Here is a 21,469-nt window from a genome sequence, read left to right on the forward strand (position 1 = left end):
CAATCTGCATCTGTGTAACCAACAACCTGAGTATGACCTCTGTTCTCGTACAACACACCTTGGCCTGGTGTACTTTTGATATATCGAAGAATGCGGATTACGGCATCCCAATGGCTATCACATGGTGACTGTAGGAATTGACTAACAACACTCACAGGAAAAGAAATGTCTGGACGAGTAATGGTGAGATAGTTCAATTTACCTACGAGCCGTCGATATCTCCCGGGGTCTCCTAAAGGCTCCCCCTGTCCTGGTACAAGTTTGACATTCAGATCCATAGGTGTGTCTACCGGTTTACAGTCTAACATACCGGTTTCTTCCAGGATGTCTAAAGCATACTTCCTTTGGGAAAGGACCACACCAGAACTGGATTAAGCTATCTCAATTCCCAAGAAATACTTGAGTTTCCCCAAGTCTTTGGTCTGAAAGTGGGTAAAAAGATGTTGTTTTAGTTTTTGAATACCATCCTGATCATTGCCTATAATGACGATGTCGTCCACATAAACAACCAGATAAATACAGTGCCCCAAAGAGTTATGATGATAGAAAACTGAATGGTCTGCTGTACTACGAAGCATGCCAAACTCTTGAACAACAGAACTAAAACGGCCAAACCATGCTCGAGGAGATTGTTTCAAGCCATATAGAGAACGGCGTAACCTGCACACTAAACCAGACTCCCCCTGAGCAACAAAACCAGGAGGTTGCTCCATATAAACTTCCTCGGCAAGATCACCATGAAGGAAGGCATTTTTAATATCCAACTGATAAAGAGGCCAAGAACACATAGCAGCCATGGAGAGAAGCAGACGAACAGAAGCAATCTTGGCAACAGGAGAGAATGTGTCACCATAATCAGAACCATAAACCTAAGTATAGCCTTTAGCAACTAAGCGTGCCTTAAGGCGATCAACCTGACCATCAGGACCAACCTTAACTGTGTAGACCCAACGACAGCCAACGGTAGATTTACCAGAGGGTAAAACAACAAGATCCCAAGTGCCATTAGAGTGCAGAGCAGCCATTTCATCCACCATTGCCTGTCGCCAGCCTGGATGGGAAAGAGCTTCATGGGTGCTCTTTGGAAGAGAAACAGAGGATATAGCAGAAACAAAAGCAGAATAGGGTGAAGATAATCGATGATAACTCAAAAAATTGTAAATAGGATGAGGGTTACGAGTAGAGCGAGTACCTTTCCGAACAGCAATGGGTAAGTCATTAGGAGAAGGCAGAGTCGGGGCAGGTGAAGCCGAAGGGATAGGAAGTGAGTCAGCAGGTGCCTCAGCAAAAGGGAGAGGAGCAACGACACGAGGGCGACGATGATAAACCTGAAGTGGTCGAGGAGGCATAGCATCAGGTGGGGAGACAATGGGAATAGGCAAGACGTTAGAAACAGGAAGAGACTCAGAAGTGGTGGAAAAGAATGGTGAGTCCTCAAAGAAGGTGACATCAGCGGAGATAAAGTATCGATGAGTCTCAAGGGAATAACAACGATAACCCTTCTGAAGTTTGGAGTATCCCAAGAAGAGGCACTTCATGGCTTTGGCGGAAAGCTTGTCCTGTCCAGGAGTGAGAATATGAACAAAGCAAGTACAACCAAAGACACGAGGAGGAAGGAAATAAAGTGGTTGGTCAGGGAAGAGAAGGGAGTGAGGAATCTGATCGTGTAAGACAGAGGAGGGCATACAATTAATCAAATAACAAACGGTAAGAACAGCGTCCCCCCAAAAACGAAAAGGAACATTACTATGGAGGAGGATAGTACGAGTTGTCTCAACAAGATGTCGATTCTTGCGTTCAGCTACCCCATTTTGTTGAGGAGTATGAGCACAAGAAGACTGATGAAGAATCCCATGATGAGACATAAACGAAGTAAATGGGGCTGAAAAATATTCCTTGGCATTGTCACTGCATAACACACGAATAGAAATATTGAACTGGGTTTGGATTTCAGCATAAAATTTCTGGAAAATAGAGAATAACTCAGCTCGATTTTTCATTAAAAATAACCAAGTACATCGAGAATAGTCATCAATGAAAGTGACAAAATACTGAAATCCTAAAGTAAACGCAGTCCGACAAGGACCCCAAACATCAGTGTGGACAAGCTCAAAAGGAGACTTTGCCCGATTATTCAAACGCTTTGGGAACGAGACACGAGTATGTTTCCCAAGCTGACATGACTCACACGGAAGCGACGACAAAGTGGAAAAACGAGGGACCATCTTCTGGAACTTGGAGAGACTAGGGTGGCCCAGACGATTGCGAATGAGGAGAGGAGCATCAGTGGAAATGCAAACTGCTGGAGATGAATCCGAGGTGAGGTGATAGAGGCCTTGAGACTCACGTCCTATGCCAATCGTCTTCCCCGTACTCCGGTCCTGCAAGGTCACAAATTTATCAGAAAAGGTAATAGAGCAATTAAGAGTACGAGTGATTTTGCTGATGGAAATAAGATTAAAAGGACATTCAGGAGTATAAAGGACAGAAGTGAGAGGTAGAGAAGGCAGAGGAAGGGCCAAACCAATACCTTTAGCCACAGTTTGAGAACCATTTGCTAAGGTAACAGTAGGTAAAGCAGAGGTAGTAGTAATAGAGGAGAAAAGATCCTTATTACCAGATAAGTGATCAGAAGCTCCAGAATCTAGAATCCAAGGTTCAAGAGAAGATGTGTGGGTAAGGCAAGCAGAGGCATTACCAGGTTGGGCAACAGAGGCAACAGAAGCCTGAGATGCGGAAGAACTCGGAGGCTGAGGCAATGGAGAATCAGAGGACTGGGCCACATGGGCAGCGCGAGGAGGTCGTCCATGTAACTAATAGCAACGATCGCGAGTGTGGCCAAGTTTATTGCAATAGGTGCAATGAGGACGTTGACCTCTACCTCGGGTACCACTGCGGCCTCCTCGAGAGCTAGTTTGAGAAACTAACACAGAAGAATCTGAAGTGTTATCAAATGGCAAAGTCTGAGTGGAGGAGATACGGAGGAGGCGAGCAAAGACATCATCCAAGGACGGAACTGATGAACTACCAAGAATCTGATCACGGACAGGCTCAAGATCCGGACGGAGGCCAATAAGAGTAAGAACCATGAAGAACTTGTCAAGCTATGTTTGTTGAGCCCCAACATCAGGAGTAAGAGGCATCACAGTTAAGAACTCCTCCTTAAGAGAGGCAATCTGGCCAATATAAGTAGATAGATCCAAGTCCTGTTGGCTGATATGGACAATAGCAGAAGCCACCTTATAAAGACACTGGATATCATTCGTATATAATCCTTTGGCCTGAGTCCAAAATTTAAAACAAGTTTTGTAGGCCCGAAGATGAAGAAGAATCTTGGGATCAACCGATTGCCATAATACACTACATAACTGTGCATCTATCTTCCTCCACTGTACGCGGTCAACCTCATGGATATCTGCCTCCTGTGTAATCAAGTGATCCTCATATCCTTGACCCATAAACCAAAGTTCAACAGAGGCAGATCAGGAAAGATAATTGTCACTGCCAACCAATTTCTCCGAAGTAATCATAGGAGATCCAGATATAACAGAGGAAAAAATGGAAGTTTTAGTAGCCATATCTACTTATCTAGAGAATGAAGTATATTTGGATCGAAGAGAGCCCTAATACGGCTGCAGATCGCGGCGTGGCACCACTGGAAAGGGAGACGGCTTCAGATCGCGGCATGGCACCACCGGAAAGGTAGAAGAACACTTCCTTAGGCACGTGCAGGGATTAGGATGGAGAAAAAGTAGCCGAAGCTCGCCGGAAAAACTGTTTGGAGGGTCGATGGAGGCAAAAAACCCCAAAAGAGGTACGTGCAGGGCTCGGATGGCAAAACCAGGGATGAAGGAAGGCTAGTCGGCGTCAGGCGAGGCTGGAGGAGGAGGCGCGTGGCCACGAAAGTCCTCACGCGCCCTCATGCGCCGGCGCGTGAGATGCAGTCGCCGGACGGAAAATTGCGCGTGGTCGGCGCGTGGATGATCTTTTGGTTCCGGTGCCTTCACAAAAGTTGGAGATCTCCTCCAGCCGCTCCTTCTGGTATGGTTGGTGTCGGAAAAAGACGTCGCCGGAAAGTTCGCCGGAAAAGTTTGCCGGCGGTGAGTGTTTTCTGACGACGATCCGACTGACCGGAAAGTATTGGGAGATGGGGAAGGTGACCGGAATGAAACACGGTCACCGAAAGGTTTCCCGGAGTTGATGACACGGGAAACTGGAAAGAATTAGGTTTTCTCCCTTGGCTCTGATACCATGTTGAGAGAGAAAGAAAGAAGAAAGACCTTAATTCTTATTCATGTAAGGTCTACTTACAATTGAGAAATATATATATATACAAAGCTAGGAGTCCTAACTACCATACATGTGACCTATATTAACAAGGAAAGATTATACACTATAAATACATTATATTCAACAATATGCATGGTGCCTTATCTAATTTCTTGTTCAAAAATTGGTCACCGATCACCAAAAATATCCATTTTTTAGCATCGTGCAATTAAAAAATGGTAATTTTGTGGTATATTGATAATGAATTCTATAATCGATAAACGCCTTAATTCCTAACTAGTTCCTAACTCTAGTCAGGAATAGTGGCCTTGTCTAATCTTTGGGGATATGGCATAATAAAAGAAAAATCAATTAAAAAAAATTGAAAGTAAAATATATCATTTTTAAAGCTCCAATCTTTTCCCACTAATCCTTTTTTTCCCCTCTCATCCCTAAATATTCTTACAAAAATTCACTTTGTAGCTAACTCTTCTTTTTCTCTAATCTAATTATTACTAAAACAATTGAAAAAAGAAAAGGATATCGAAGAAAAAATGAAACAGCCACACCCAAAGTAAAATAGGAGTGCCCGACAAGGATCCCATACCTACACCCATGTCATGTCGTGTCGACACAAGCACATTGGGTGAAATTAAAGGATCCAAGTATCATAGGTTGTCCTACATAAATTGGTATAACAGCAAAATCAATTTCAGAAACTAAACTACAAACACTAATGTTGCAGCATATTTTGGTCATGCTTTGCATCATTGGAATCCTTGTGCCAATCTACGGGTTACAACTCCATTAAGCCTCATTCAATAATTTGTCTACTACTTGGAAATTTATGATTTTAGTTTAGTTATTTGGTTTGACAAGATCCTTGCTTTTATATTCTTATTTCATTTTTGCCTATTACCTTAATTAAAAAAAGAAAAAGAAAGGAGAGAAAAAAAAAAAAAAAAAAGTTGAGCCATTTATTTATTTATTTAGTGAGAAACAAAAAACACTCACTAAGATGAAAAAAAAAAAATTACAAGGATGAGAAATCTTTTCTAATTTACAAAATCTAATAAAAAAAAAAAACTAGAAGAGGAGAAACCTAATCTAATAGACATCAATATGGTACAGTGGAAGGCAACATAAAGAAAAATGACTCATAATTCCTTAGAAGGTCATTCAACTCCTACAAAATGGTCCCTTAGTCCTCTATTTTTTGCTATTTCAACCACCCTTTTGATGTACATATTAAAATCCAATCAAGTTGTATAATACGCAGAGGAATGTCCTTGAAAGTTGTTGTAGTAAAGGCCTAAAAGGAGGAACATAAATAGATTAGATCCCCATATCATCTCTAAAGTTCTCCACTTGTCCTCAAAGATTCTTGCATTTCTTTCATTCCATACCATCCAAATCAATCTTGATCAGGCTCATCTTTCAAGATTGGCTGTGATGCTTGATTGTAAGGCGTCCAGATGGCCTATTCTCTATCTGGGTCTCCCTTTGGGCGGGAACCCTAAGGCGTGTGGCTTTTGGGATCCAGTGATTGAGAGAATCTCAAGTAGATTAGATGGGTGGCAAAAGGCCTACTTATCCTTCGGGGGGAGGATAACTCTTATCCAATCTTGCCTTACCCAGTTGTCGTGTTACTTCCTTTCCTTATTTAAGATTCCCGCTTCAGTGGCTGCAAAAATCGAGAGGTTGCAAAGGGATTTTTTATGGTCAAGGGTTGGGGAAGGCAAAAGGGATCATTTAGTGAGGTGGGATGTTGTGTGCAAACCGAAGACAATAGGGGGTTTGGGTTTTGGGAATATTTCTTGGAGGAATCTCGCTCTTCTAGGGAAATGGTTATGGAGGTATCCTAGAGAGGGTTCAGCTCTTTGGCATCAGGTCATTTTAAGCATTTATGGTTCACACTCTAATAGTTGGGATGCTTACACTTTAGTCAGATGTTCACATCGCTGTCCTTGGAAGGCTATTGCACAAGTCTTTCACGGGTTTTCCTTGTTTACTCGGTATGTGGTAGGAAACGGGGTAAGAATTCGGTTCTGGGAAGATTTGTGGTGGGGGGACCAACCTTTGGGAACCCAATATCCAAGACTATTTAGAGTAGTCGTGGATAAAAACATCTCTATTTCTTCAGTTCTCGGTCCATCTCGTCCTTTCTATTGGAATTTGAATTTCCGCCGTAACCTGACAGATTCTGAGATTGAGGACTTAGAAGGCCTCATGCGGTCTCTTGATGATGATTTGTATCTAGCTCCTTCGGTCCCAGATGCCAGATTATGGCCATTATCCTCTTCAGGGCTTTTTTCAGTCAAATCCTTTTTTCTAGCATTATCTCAATCTTCTGGATCTCCTCAAGACTTTCCTTCAAAGTTTGTTTGGAATTCTCAAGTTCCTTTCAAATTGAAGTCCTTTGTCTGGTTAGTGGCATACAAGAAGGTGAATACTAATGACATGTTACAAGTGACAAGACCCTTCAAAGCCCTTAGTCCTGATATTTGTATTATGTGCATGAAGCATGGGGAATCAGCAGATCATCTTTTTCTTCATTGTTCCTTGATGATTGGGTTGTGGTACAGGTTATTTCAGTTAGCTAAGATGGATTGGGTTCCCCCAAGGAGCATATATGACATGATGTCCATCAAATTTAAAGGCTTCGGTAATTCTAAGAGAGGGATTGTTTTGTGGCAAGCTGCGAGCATCGCTCTAATTCGGGTTGTGTGGTGGGAAAGAAACGCAAGGATTTTCGAGGATAAAGCAAGGAATTCAGAGTTCCTTTGGGACTCTATTGTTTTCCTTTCTTTCCTTTGGGCTTTCTGTTCCAAGGCATTTAAGGGGACTCCCCTTAATGTGATTCAACTGGATTGGATAGCAGTGTGTACTCCATAAGGATTGGTCCTTAGTGGGAGTTCGTTTGTTTTATGTGTATGTTCCTGTAATTTAGTTGTCTTTGGTGGGAGGATTTCTCACCCTTCTTCTTATACTTCTTTTTTCTATCAATATATCTTTGTGTCGTTTCCAATCAAAAAAAAAATAATAATGGTCCCCAAACCCCTAAAGGAAATGATCATCATGTCATTGATACTTCTAGGAGGAACCCAATCCAATTTGGCTACTCTAAATAGCTTGTGCCATAACTCCAAAGTCATCAATTGATGTGAAGAAAGATGATCAATCAATTCTCTACTTCCCATACACAAAGTGCAACAATCCAAACTAAGAGCTTTCAAAGGTCTTCTCATTTAAAGCAAACCATCGATATTGATCCTTTTGTCAGTCACTAACCAAGTAAACGCCTTGACCTTTAATGGCTTAGCACTTCAATTTTCATGAAAATCTCAATAAGCAAGAGTTGTTGATCTAGCATGGCCTATTCTCTCCTGAGAAAACATAATTCTTTCATCTAATCAAGACGAGAGACATTGGTCCCTCAATCTATTCTATTCCTTTTCTTGAAAATCCTTCTTTCTCTTTCCCTCAAAAACCTAATACATTTTTTATTAGCCAAATTATTATAGTAATATCAAACCCTTGAAAAATCAAAGCTTTCAAGTGGCTCTTAAAATGCGAATACCAACAAAGTGCTTCATATTCAAAGCCTTTCTGGAGCTACCAATCCTAACAAGTGCATTCTATGCACAAGTGAAGAGATATTAATCATTTGTTCCTTTTCTTCCTTCTTTTATTACAAGCAATAATTAAAAGTATAAGCAGAATAGTTTATCATTCAAAAGTGAATGGCACAAAACAAGAGAAGAAGACTAATAAAAGATAAGCACATAACCCAACAACAACAATAAAATAGATGATCATGCAACGGGGCATGAAATAGCTTGCAAAATTGTCAAGACTTGAAATGTCTCGCTTAGCCAATGAATTCTGCAAAATAATTAGTTGAACATTGAATCCATAAAAAAGAACATTCCAAACCCCACAGTCATGATTTTTGACAGCTCTCTTTGTTAAGGGTATATCTATTGGACAGCACCACGAAAGATCCCAAATATGCTAGTTGTAGTTTGTGAGAATTTTGGATTAGGGAACTTATGATTCTGCTCATAGGCATTCATTTTTCTTTAATAAAACTTATGTTTTGAATAAAGAAAAAAATTAAAGATCAAAAGGGACTTTTTCTAGGTTTTTTATTGTGCATGGGTGGGTAGGGGGGGATAGCAGGCTTGGTACTCAGGAGACTAGGGCAATAAAGAAAGATTTTTGAAATTAATTAGGAGAAGCTAAGATGAATCTGCAAATCCTTGTCTTCTGATAGGGAACGCACAGAGGGTCAAACTTCAGCCAGTGAGAAGCATTGTGTTAAGAATCATTATCAGGACTTATTCAAGATAGAAGCTATTGAAGCTTATAATTGGTTACTGGAGGGGCCAAGGGCAAAGCCTGAGGTTTCTAAGGAGGCTTCAAGATTTGGAGATGGTGGATTATTTCATGGAGAACAATTTTGTGTAGCTGTGAAAGGGGAATAGTGAGACCAAGGTCACCTAGAGAAGGTCAGAGGATAGTTGTTTCCCAGTAGAGTCTTATTTCAGTGACTACCCAGATAGGCCAATAACAACTTCCAAGCTGTGGAAACTTAGGGATTATATGCTTTCTCAAAATTTGCCTCTTCAATTGGGAAAGGATGTAGTTAAAGAAATTATAAAGCAGTTGGTAAGAAAAGCAAGGATCCTTGTCAATTGGTGTTCTATGGGCAAGAAGGATACAGAATCAACCAAGCATCTCTTGAACCAGAAGTTTGTGGGAAAGAGGAAGAACAGCATGGTTATTTTAGTTTGTTTCCTTTGAAAGTAGAGAAACTGTAAGATGTTTGAAGAAGTAGAGCTGTTGGAGTAGCAACTCAGAAATAGCTATCCCAGATAAGAAACAAAATAACAGGTATCTGTCTTAAATAGTTTTTGGACTTCATAGAACAGCTCTGGTTTGCTGTTCTCTCTCCTTTTTCCTTACTTTTGGCTGATGTCTTAATATATAGGGTTTCAGATTCAGCGGATAATCTGCCTGCTTCCAGAAGATATGAACCCCTTTCCTTTTGGGCTTTTTCTGTTGGTCTTGTAACTTTTCCTTTCTTTGGTTAGAAATCTCATTCTCTGACTGTAGTTTATCCTTCTGCTTTTAGTAAATTCTTTCCATTGGTCAAAAAAGGGGTGATCAAATAAGTTGGAATGGAATATTCAATAATCCACTCCAATTAATTAAATATCTAAACCAATCTAAGTTACATTGTAGAATGTAATACCGAAATCATACAGGACATTCTACTCTCAATGACAAAATCTTTGCCTGAGAGATTCACTTATGTCTGGATAAATGAATACTAGGTGGCATGTTAAAAAGAAAACAATTAATAAACTGTTAAATTTAGAAAGTCGTCTCACAAAATGAGGAAAAAAAAGGAAGAAAGAGAATTCAGAAACTCAGACAGTATAATGGGGATATTTTCACACGTACCTTAAAAGACAAAATAACACCAGGTTCCAAAACTGCTCCTGACTTCATTATTACATCATTGCATACTATAGCATGTTTTAGCACACAGCCATCTTCAATTGTAACATTATCCCATATATAGGAACCTTCTATTGAAACGTTTGATCCAATAGTACACCTTTCCCCGATAACTGAATATGAAATTTTTGTGTTATCACCAATATTGGTTCCATTTCCAATGATGGAAAATGGACCAATCTGTGCAGAACGTGATTGCCCGATATCTAAAAAAAATCAAGTTGACATAATCAAGATAACTGCTTTAACAAAGAAGTAGCTTCACAAACCAAGAGATTGAACGCTATGGAACAAGGATGTATCATGAATATCATTAATGGGAAATAATCTGTAATATAATGGAAGAACTAAGGTCAAGGAAATTTTTCCTTAAAGAGTTCTCTCTTCTCATTATGCTGCCAAGACAAACATTCAAGCCAACCTACAAAGAAAATTCCCCTTCAATCATAGCTCCCCTGCCTCAAGCTTCCCTTAAATCTTCCAAAAGGGATACAACTCAGCCTCAATCGCCAACCAAAGCCAACCAGTTTGGAGCATGAAATATCCTCCCATGTGCCTTCAGTCATGCCATCCCTCATAAGAAAGTCTTATTTTTCTCCACCCAAATCACCAAATGAATCATGGGAAAATTACATGACAAGAGCACAATGCAATGCACTCTCCTGCTAAAACCCCTAAAGGAGATAATCATCATATCAATAATCTTCTCTAAGGCAACCCAAAGGCATAGGAAAAAGGGTAAAAACAAATTATCAGCTATTGCTCAGCTTCCCAAACACATTATACTTGTCCGGATTGAGGGCTTCATGAGGCCGCCTCCCTGGAAACAAGTTTTAGTGCTAACTTCCTAGAAACTAAAGAAAAAAGTTCTAACATTAGAAGGCACTTTCACTTTTGAAATTAACATAATCGGGGGAAACATCAAAAAACATAAATTCTTGTGAAAATACAAGATTTTGATGTGAATAGGTCTTTGCTATCAAAGAAACCAACATTTCTAATCTGGATTGAAAGGTGACGAATAAATTATCTACAAATGGAAAACGAGAAATCAGGCTCCTTAGCTTTTCTTATGAAGAACAGAATTTTGGTGATTTTTGACAAAATATTGCCAAAAATCAGCTTATTGGACACTGTCCATACAGAAAATGTGATGAAAAGACGACTGGCCAATCAATTGGTAAAAAATAGGCGTGTATCGATCAGACGGGGTGCATGCAGCTGCAAAATATCATGATGCATAACCAATTAATCAGTGATTTTTGAAAAAATCACTTACAATTATATTTTTTTATTTCAATTTGTACTTTTATTTTTATTTTTATTTACATTAGTTTTTTATTTTAAATTTTTCCATATTTACCATATTAATTTTTATTTTAAAAATTTATAAAAAAATTGCCAAGCACTTCACTTTAAATTTGTTATATATTTATTTTAGAGTTTTTATTTTTTATGTTTATTTTAAAATATTTATTAAAAAAAAAAAAGATAAAGTTATGGGCAAACAACTAAAATATCAAAAAAATTAATTAAAAAACAATTTTAAAGTATTTTATAAAATATAAGTTTCAAATAATAATTAATTTGACAAGATAAATAACAAATATAACTTTCAATAATTTTAATAATTTAAATAAACTAATAACAAATAGTTGTCAAATGAATTTTTTGATGAGGCTTTCAACATGAACTTCTAAATAAAATATTTCATACAAAATCTTATTTAAAAATTTTAAATGATTTAATTATTGAAATTCATAAAATTTTTGGTAGTTTTAAACTTTTTTCAAATAAATGAATTTTTAAGATGTTATTAATAGAAAAATAGGCAAAAATATGTTGATCAACAAAAATTGAATAATTTAAAGAGAATTTATATTTGCAACCACATAATCACTTCATACATCCACTTTAAAACATTAATCCTATTAACACATCCATCTAAATATTTTCAATATGTTTAAAGGCTAAAATACCTTCCTCAATGTTCTCTTCCACATCCACCTTCTTCTCTCAATTATTTTTTTCTCACTAACAAATCATAAGGTAGAATCATTTCTACAAAGCTTGTTTGGATCGTTTCAAACCTTATGCTAACCTTTCTCAAAATTGCAAAAAGAGACATAAAATAAATAGGAAGGCTAGTTATGGTGTTGTTTATTAGTGTTGGTCTAGCTTCTTTTGATAAGTATTGTCTTTTCCACAAAGCAAGACATTTTTGAAATCTTCCTTCCACCACATCCCACACATTATAAGATCTAAAAGGGGCACCAAAAGGCATTCTAAGATAACTTGTGAGGAGGGTGCCCAATTTACATCCCAAGGCCCTAGCAAGGTCCTCTACATCATTGATTAATCCTACTGGAATCAATTTACTCTTCTCCAAGTTGATTTTTAATCCTGAGATTGCCTCAAACCATATAAGAGCCCAACTCAAATGCTCCAACTTCTCCTTACATACATCACAGAAAATAATTATATCATCCACAAATAGCAAGTGTGACACCTCCTCCTTTTTGCCTTCTCATTTGCCTACTAAAAAACCTATTGAGAAGCCTCCTTCATTAGCCTTATCTAGAACATGGGAGAGAGAGTCTCCATGGACATAATGAAAAGATATGAAGACAGTGGGCAAACCTCCATAACTTAGGGAAAAAAAAAAAAAACATTAATAGAGTCCCATTCACACTCTCTAAGAAGCAAGCCATATTTAAGCACCATTTAATCCATTTTATCCATTTGAGACCAAAACCCATTTTCTCCAAAACTGCCAACAAGAAGTCTCAATTAACATGGTCAACCGCCTTCTTGATATCCAACTTACAATTGACCCCACTTACAAGGCTCTTCAACCTCATATCAATAACTTCATTTTCTATGAGGACATCTATGCTCCAGCTAGATGGGGAGTGTTGACAAGTATTTCAGAGATTTTCAGCCTTATAATTTTTATATCAACTTCCATATTTTACCCTAGTTGACCATTTTTTTTTTAGAAAATGATTATTTTAATTTCTATAAGCAGAAAGCAGATTTGTAGGTTAGCTCTTCTTGCCTAGTAGCATGTTTTAGGTTGTCTTCTCTTTGTAGTTAGGAGCCCCTTGATTTTAACAATTTGATTATTATTATTATAACTGCACGTTATGAACAGATTATATGGATTTGTTTTAGATTCTTTCTTATACAGTTTTTCTCTTTGCTTATATATATTGTACAAGCAGTGAAATAAATATAAAAAAAAAAAAAAATTATCTCCAAATCAGCAAAAATAACTTCTAATTTTCAATACAAAGACCTTCTCCTGTAAAATTCTCTCATTCCTTTCTTTCCAAAGACACCAAAAATATACACAAGAAACTAATTTCCAAATTTCCCTTTTTTCCTTCCAAAAAAAAACAACATTTGTAGACAAGAAAGAGTTCTTGACAAGTAAGGTAGAAACCAAGGAACTCCAACCAAAAAAAAAACTAGAGAGCAGTAAAGTTGTGCCACCGCCCAAGAAAGATAAATCTAGGGCTAAAAGTGTATTTATCATGCAAACAATTACGGTCATAATACCCATGTCTGCATTGTTCGTCTATAATCCAAGGCATATGGTCCTTCATAACCATGGGCATGATAGAGATGCTTAGTAGAAGCATATCAACCAACACACCAACATACAACAATATGCATATTTATTCATGCCTACTATTTTTCTAAAAGGTAGGAAATTAGTTGCAAAATATGGAGATTATTAATTAAACTCTTGGAAATGATAAAAGAGACTATGACACTCAAAGGTAACTAACATTATTGAAAATATAAAACATGCATGACAAGTATGCTTATGAAAATTCATGATTCTTTATCCAGAAGACAATTTATTATGCAACATAAGATTGTGGATTAATTAAAATATATAAAATTAGCATGAAATAAGTCTTTCATAGTCTCCTACAAGTGACTATTTAGAAAACTCACCAAAATGCTTTAACAATTCTTACCCGATGCTCGGTACATTCCCTGTCTTTCAAGTTTAGCTGCATAATTTCCCAAAAACTGAACATCTGGTACCAATGGGTATGTCCACCTTTGAATAATATCCTTACTAATGGTGTCATAGCTTCTGAAGTTATCAATCCTAGCCGCGTAATTTGAGTGAATTTCATGCGTGAAAATTTTGTATCCCATAATCTGAAAACAAGAAACTTAAGCTTAAATGATTATAAAAGGAAAAGACACTAAAATCAACAAAAAATACATATATTAAGCAGAAATTAACTCAATGGAGAACGGTAGTGATGTTGTAGGTCCTACTTCACTTCTATTTCTCCTCATGGGCCTCTTATACCATTGCCTTTATAGGTGTTCCACTCAATCTTATTCAACTTAGTTGGCATTCAATTTGTAAATCAAATGGGGAGAATAACAATGGAGGAGCTGAGTCCGATATTGAGGAGATTTTACCTTTATTTATCCTTAAGTAGGCTAAACCTTTGTGGATAACAATGAATATAAATGTATTAAAATAATTTAAGATAAATTCAGTAGAAAATTTGATAAATATAGATTGATTAACATATATATATATATAGATGAATGATATTATTATAAATTTAATGTGTTTTAATCAAATATTATTTTTCCACATTAATATTCTTTAGGTACGATCAATGCCGCCAATTTTGATATAAATATATCAATTTCTTCAACAAAATAACTTCAATATGTATATTATTGTTTCTTCTATCATTTTTGGAGTTTTCTCCAAGACTTCTATAAGTTTTGATCAATTTCTATTCCACCAATATTTTTTATCAAAATTTTCATTCATATTTCCTGATATTTCCATAAAATCCAACTACTAATATTTCCATGAAAACTAATATTTTTATCCTTGCACATATTGAAACATGTTAGCATGATGAAGAGTGACCCACCTTTTGAAAGCCATCGAAGAAGGGCTTTTGGGTTTCTTAGTTCTTTATGGTAATCTCAGCTTCATCTCCTTATAAGCTTCATGTGTATGGTGTGTAGGTTCCTATGTGCAAGTACGGTGTTTTTAATATGGGAAGTGGTCTAGGAAAAAATACCCACATTTGACCAATCAAGGGATAGGTTGATTATTGGAGACAGGTACTATCTAAGCAAAAGGAAAGAATCTACAACTCGTATTCTTCTTCAATATCAGGTGGAAAGGCATCTTTGGGCTCTAATATTTTCTCTATTCAGGGTTTCTTCGGTTTTGCCTTCATTTTCAGGAGGAAGTTTTGTGGGGAAGAGGATTTGTCCTTTTTTTTTTTGGTTGGGGGGGTTGGTTGGGTTTATGGAAGAAGAAGAATCAAAAAAATTTAGAACTAAAAGATGTATTCCTTAAATCTGGGTGTCCTTTTTTCTTTGATAGGTAAACTTTTGTCCATGTTGAGACTTAAACCTAGAAACCCTCCCCAACCCTTTACCACTTGACCAAGGCCTTAAGTTTTCTTCTTTGGTTGTTGGAAAGGATGGGTTTTGAAGCTAAGTGGATTAGCTAGATCCAGTGGTGTATTGGTACTATCAGCTTCTCTGTCCTTATTAATGGAAGCCCCTTCGATTTCTTCCAAAGTTCTCGGGGCTTGAAACAAGGGGATCCTTTATCCCCTTAGCTTTTTGTGATTGTCATGGAGGCTCTCAGTTGCTTGTTGAAGAGAGCGAGGGAGGGAGGGTTTTTGTCGGGGTGGCAGCTCAATGGTAGAGGAGGTGCGGGAGTGGAGATCACTCATTTGTTGTTCGCAGATGACACTTTAGTATTCGGTGAGCCTTCTCTTGATCAGGTGTCCTACTTGAGTTGCCTTCTTATGTGGTTCGAAGCCATGTCAGGGTTGAAGGTGAATTTGGACAAAAGTGAGATCACCTCGGTGGGGAGAGTGGCGAATGTAGAGATTTGGCTCTTGAGTTTGGTTGCAAGGTTAGCACGCTCCCGTCTTCTTACTTGGGTCTTCTTTTAGGTGCACGTTTCAAGGAGGTGGCAGTTTGGAACGGGGTTGAGGAAAGGTTGAGGAAGAGACTTTCCTTTTGGAAAAGGCAGTATATCTCCAAAGGGGGCATACTGACTTTGATCCAAAGCACTCTGTCCAGTATGTTTATCTACTATATGTCCCTGTTTTATATGCCAAAGAGTATAAGTTTGAGATTGGAGTAGATCCAAAGGGATTTTCTGTGGGGTGGTGGGGCCTTGGAGAGGAAGCCCCATTTAGTAGATTGGTCTATTGTTTGCTCAGATAAACGAAAGGGTGGTTTGGGTGTGAGGAATTTGGCGTTGTTGAATAAGGCTCTCTTATGAAAGTGGAGTTGGCATTTTGCGGTGGAGAGGGAAGCCTTGTGGAGGCAAGTTATTTGTGCGAAGTATGGGGAAGAAGAGGGCGGATGGAGGTCATGTGTTGTGAGAGGTAGTTTTGGGGTTGGTTTGTGGAAAGCGATTAGGAGGGTTTGGGATGTAATAGGCGACAATATGGTTTATTCTGTGGGGAATGGTAGGAGTGTTAGATTTTGGAAGAACAAGTGGTGTGGAGACGATCCTTTGTGTATTTCTTTTCCCTCTTTATTTGCTATATCCTTGGCTAAGGAGGCTTAGGTGGAGGATGTGTGGAACCACTCTGGAGGGGAAGTGTGGGCTCCTAGGTTCTCTAGGCGGCTTAATGATTGGGAAGTGTTCAATGTGGAGCGTTTTCTCTTAAGGTTGCAAGAAAGGAGGGTTTATAGTGATGTGGAAGATCAAGTAGTTTTGACAAAGGCAAAGGACGGAAGATTTTCTGTTAAGTCTCTATATAAGGCTTTGGAATCGGAAAAACTAGGGGATTTTCCTACAATAGTTATTTGGAACTCTTTGGTGCCTCCGAGGGCGAGTTTTTTTGCTTGGGAGGCTACATGGAAAAAGGTCTTAACCTTGGATTGTATTCAGAGGAGACGGTTCTCTTTGGCTAATAGATGTTATTTGTGCTTGTCAAAGGAAGAGTTTATTGATCACATCCTCTTGCATTATGTGCTGACAAGAAGTTTATGGAACTTACTTTTTTCCCTTTTTGGGGTTTCGTGGGTGCTCCCCTATTCAGTTAGATAAGCGTTATTGGGGTGGCTTGGGCCTTGTGTGGGAAAGGAGAGGAAGAAAGTGTGGTTTTCAGCTCCCTTGTATCTTTTTTGGTTTGTTTGGAAGGAAAGAAACAATAGGGCTTTTGAAAATGAGGAGCATTCGATTCAACGGTGTAAATCGTTTTTCCTTTGTAATCTTTGGGCGTGGACTAAGGGGTTTTTTTACTTTGGCCCCCCTTCCTTTGTAGATTTTGTAGATTGGTTAGGCTCTGGTTAAGGGGTTATTTTTTCTCTCTCTTGTATACTACCTGTATACTTTGGGGCGCGTCCTCTTTGATAGGAAACCACACATGAATATATTGATAAGATAAAATAGTACATAAGGAGGATGAGAAATCCTCCCGCCAGAATTAAAACTAAACAACACAATAAAATAACATGACACTACACCGTCTCATTGGACCTACACACTTTGGGGCGCGTCCTTGATGTGCCTTTTTCTTTTAATATATTGCTTTTTATTCATAAAAAAAAAAAGGCCTTAAGGGCTCCTTAAATATTTGTTTATGTGCTCAAAGGATGCCTTTATGGAAGGAAGCATATCTTCATAACTTCTTGGATAGGGTGTAACTGAAGTGAGTATTCCTAGTGGGTGCAAGTTACCGGTTGGGGTTGAATTATTTTACTTTGTTGGGTCTTTGTGTATGCACTTTGTACTAGGGTTCATCCCCTTTATTAACTTAATACACATCCTTTATTATCTATTAAAAATAGACATAAATGAAAATAAGGTTTCACCAAAGATCTATATATTTGACAAATTTTAGTAAACACAATATTGGAGAAGTTGAAAATTTATGTCAATCAAAGAATCGGCAACAAATATTCACCAAAGAATGACCTGCTCAAATTATGAAGTCTGGTGCATGCTTATACAGGCAAAAATATGTTCTCAAATTTTGATTTCATCAGAGAAAAACAATTCATTTCATTGAATATAAATATATATATATATATACACACACAAAGGCACAATGTATTTCTGATGCCAGCTTATACAAGCACAAATTTTGCTTTCATCAGAAACAAACAATTCTTTTCACTGAACTGTGATCTATCTCTACATATATCCATATACATATAGATATCAGAGCATATAGATATCAGAGAGCATATGTGGGAATTTGTGTGCATGTGCTGCCCATGCAAACATAAATCTATACTCCTGAATTGATCTCAAAGTAACAGAAATGAGCAAAACATACATCATCGACAAGCAATCCCTTGATGAAATGACGCCGCAGATGTTGATAGTCAAAATTGTCAGTGAAAATACTGAGAACTTCCGGGGAGCAGATGTCAATATAGCAATCCTGCAAAGAATAGATTAAGGACAACAATTTTTTTTCAAGCCATGAATCACAACAAGAAGAGAGAGAGGAAGAGAGAGAGGAAGAGAGAGAGAGAGAGAAGGAAGAAAAATAAAGAATCTGAGATAGATCTATCAATCCAAAAAATCACTTGATCGACCATAGGAAAAACTAAAACCACAAATTCAGGTTGGCTAACTTCAACAGAAGTTGTTTAGGCACGATACTCAGTTTTAATTTTCAAATGTCAAATGAAATAAATTTTCAAAACCTTCTCACAGGCAAAACAGCCCCATTATGGAGCCAACCAAGGTGATATTGTTGGACTTCCAGTTGGAACCCCAAAAGCCTAAGCTATTAGGAGCAATGCTTTTTTACTAAGTTGTTCAGTAGAAGATTGAAGGAAAAATAGAAGAGGATAACAAAAGAAAGATGAGGATTTCTAGACTGTTGCCTATCTCTGTGGTGTGTATATATAAATATAGCTTGCCTCCATATTGAGGCATAGGGTCTGTATATATAGATAAGCTTAATGCAGCGTTGCAACCTTAGCAAATAAAGATCACAATAGGAGAAAAAGAACTTGCCTGTTCAGTTATGAGATAGAAAGAGGCAACCAATGCAGCATTTCTACCTTAGTAAATAAAGATCACAATAGGACAAAAAGAAGTTGCCTGTTCAGTTATGAAATAGAAAGAGGCAACCAATTGATAATGACAAAAGCCAATACTTGAAAACCTAAGAACTTCAAACACATTATTTCTTCTATTACTTCATAAATATTTTCCTTATATCATACCCAAGTTGTCAGACTAGTTGGTAATTCTTAGAGCTAAGCACCAGAATTACAAGAACATTGAACTCATTAATAACAAAGTATAATAGTAAATTTAAAAAAGAAGCCAGAAAATGTAAAAGGATTTTTGAGGAATGAACCTGCTTGTCATTGTGGAGGGAAATTGAAGGATTGTCGGCTAGTAACATTTTCTCAAGAGATAAAGTGCCTTTCAAATGGTCTGCCTTATCCTCATAATATAGAAGCTGCTTCGTGTGAGGATCAATTGCCATAAACAGCTCATCAGTACCAAGTCGAGATTGATGAGTAATCGGAGAAGGCTTTGACCGTTTAATAACCATAGTCATTACAGCATTATTATCCTTCTTCCTTCTATCCTTATGTTCTTGAAGTGCCTGTGTAAGCGACATGTTGCTTACTGTATCTCCAGTAATTAGGACGAAGTCTCCATGTATCTTCAGATTCAAAATCAGAAACATCAGAGGTCTATGGCACACTGTTTCTCATCAAATTTTTTCCAAGAACAACAATTTCAACATGCATAAGTAAAGATCAATATCTTAAAATGGTACTAGACATACCACATGCCGCTCATAAATCAGACGCAGAGCATCGCCGGCACTGACAGAATTGTGTGACTCTATTGTGGTGACCTCAAAGTGCGGCAAAGAAACCCAATGGGAATTCTCCAAATAGTTAATAACCTGTTTCGAATGCGCACAGCAAAAGACAAAAACCTCCTCAATCCCAGCAGACTCAAGCCAAGCTAAAGTGTAGTCTATCATGGGGACATTCACCAATGGCAGCAGTACCTTCAAACACCAAATTGGAAATCCACATTAAAATGTTACTAGAGTCGAATATGAACAATCAACCCCACCTTTCAACATCAAATACAAAACACTGAACATGAATTGCAGAATAACTGAATATAATCAATACACAACCTTTCAACATGAAATTCAAAACGTCATATCAGTGATATCACAAGAATTAAGAGTTGAAAACCTAAATTGTAGAATAATTAAATGTAACCGGCAGCACCTTCCAACATCACATTCAGAACCCAGAATCACAAATATTAACACTTCAACATGAATTGTAAAACAATTGAATGCAATGAATACACCTCTAAAGATGAATTTCAAAACCCAAATCAAAAGTAATAGGAGTTTGGGCACGGATTAAGGAATAATGGAATATAAATAGTATATGTGAATAACGGTTTGTACGAGTGCGTTAGAGAGAGAGAGAGGGAGGGAGCGAGAAAGAGAGAGAGGTTTGGAAGTTTACTTTGGGGCGTTCAAGGGTGATGGGGCGGAACTTCTGGGCGAAGCTGTCCGCCAACAGAATGGCCTGAAGAGGGACGCGGACAAGCTCTTCTGCATCTTCCGAAACCCTAGTTGATCCTTTCCTCTGAACCATTTGCTTTGATTACCTCTTTTCTTGGTGTCTGAATGATGAATGATTGTATTGTATAGCTCCTAAAGAAACACAGTCTATCTGGTTTTGGGGCCGGAAGGACCAGAACGGACTCGGAGAAGTTAGATATAAAGCCAGGAGGGAGAAGGTTAAAAAGGGAGGTAGTGTTGTGGAGAGATGGAAGAGAAGCGGCAAGAGGAGTAGGATATCACGATTGGAAGTGGAGACAGAGAAAGGAAGAGCAGTATTGGGGTTGTCGTCGGTGGTGAGTAACTATGGGTGCATGGGTCTCCCACGGGTCTGAACCCTGAAGAGATTCCCTCTTCATTTCCTCCCAAAACATTTTACTCGACCACAATGCTTCCAAGAAAAAAAAAAAAAAAAAAAAACGTTTTTAGTTTTTGTTTTTTTTTAATAAAAATTTTCAAGTATTTTTTATAAAAGTAGGGTTATGGACCAACTTACGTCGTCCCGAAGGAAGCAAACCCAAGGCCAATCCAAGCGAGTTAGCCCTTAGGGTTAATAAAAAATTTTAATACTTGAAAATTTTTAATATTTGAAAAATAAAAATTTTTAAGTATTAAAAATATTAAAATCATTATCAAACGAGATGTTAAAATGCGTTTAATAATAATTTTAAAAAATATTTCTAATATTTTTAAATAATTGAAATTACAAAGATTATAAATACTTCGTTAAATTATTATCAAACCTACTCTCATAAAGTGTTTATTCATAAAATATTATAAATGATTTTAAAATATTTTTCAAAATTTTAAAAGTATTTCTTAAATTTTGTTAAATACGTAATTTTTTTTAACATTTTTTCGGTGAAACCAATTCCTAAAATCAATATCTAAAAACATCAAAATCACTTTCAAATGGATCTTCCATCTGTTTGACAGTGATTTTACGAAGCGTTTCTACATTTTCTAATACTTGAAAGATACAAATTTTGAAGTATTATAAATATTCGAAACACTTCTTAAAATTACTATCAACCGAAGTCCAAAAATTATTCAAAATGACTTGT

At 37.4% G+C, this 21,469-nt stretch overlaps 1 protein-coding gene across 1 annotated transcript in view; it reads right to left on the reverse strand.

Moving 5' to 3' along the window:
- The window catches only part of LOC117932481 (translation initiation factor eIF-2B subunit epsilon), a 94,604-nt gene extending 73,827 nt beyond the window's left edge, over nt 1–20,777 (reverse strand). Inside the window, exons 1-6 of the mRNA XM_034853745.1 lie at nt 20,308–20,777; nt 19,596–19,826; nt 19,155–19,469; nt 18,114–18,221; nt 13,785–13,974; nt 9,739–10,001 (exon numbers count right to left, since the gene is read on the reverse strand). Coding sequence (XP_034709636.1) covers nt 9,739–10,001; nt 13,785–13,974; nt 18,114–18,221; nt 19,155–19,469; nt 19,596–19,826; nt 20,308–20,439 — 1,239 coding nt within the window. The 5' untranslated portion in view covers nt 20,440–20,777. The remainder of the gene's footprint in view (nt 1–9,738; nt 10,002–13,784; nt 13,975–18,113; nt 18,222–19,154; nt 19,470–19,595; nt 19,827–20,307) is intronic.
- Nucleotides 20,778–21,469: the final 692 nt, after the last annotated feature.

This window comes from Vitis riparia, chromosome 15 (assembly GCF_004353265.1).
Source record: "Vitis riparia cultivar Riparia Gloire de Montpellier isolate 1030 chromosome 15, EGFV_Vit.rip_1.0, whole genome shotgun sequence".
Lineage (NCBI taxonomy): Eukaryota > Viridiplantae > Streptophyta > Magnoliopsida > Vitales > Vitaceae > Vitis > Vitis riparia.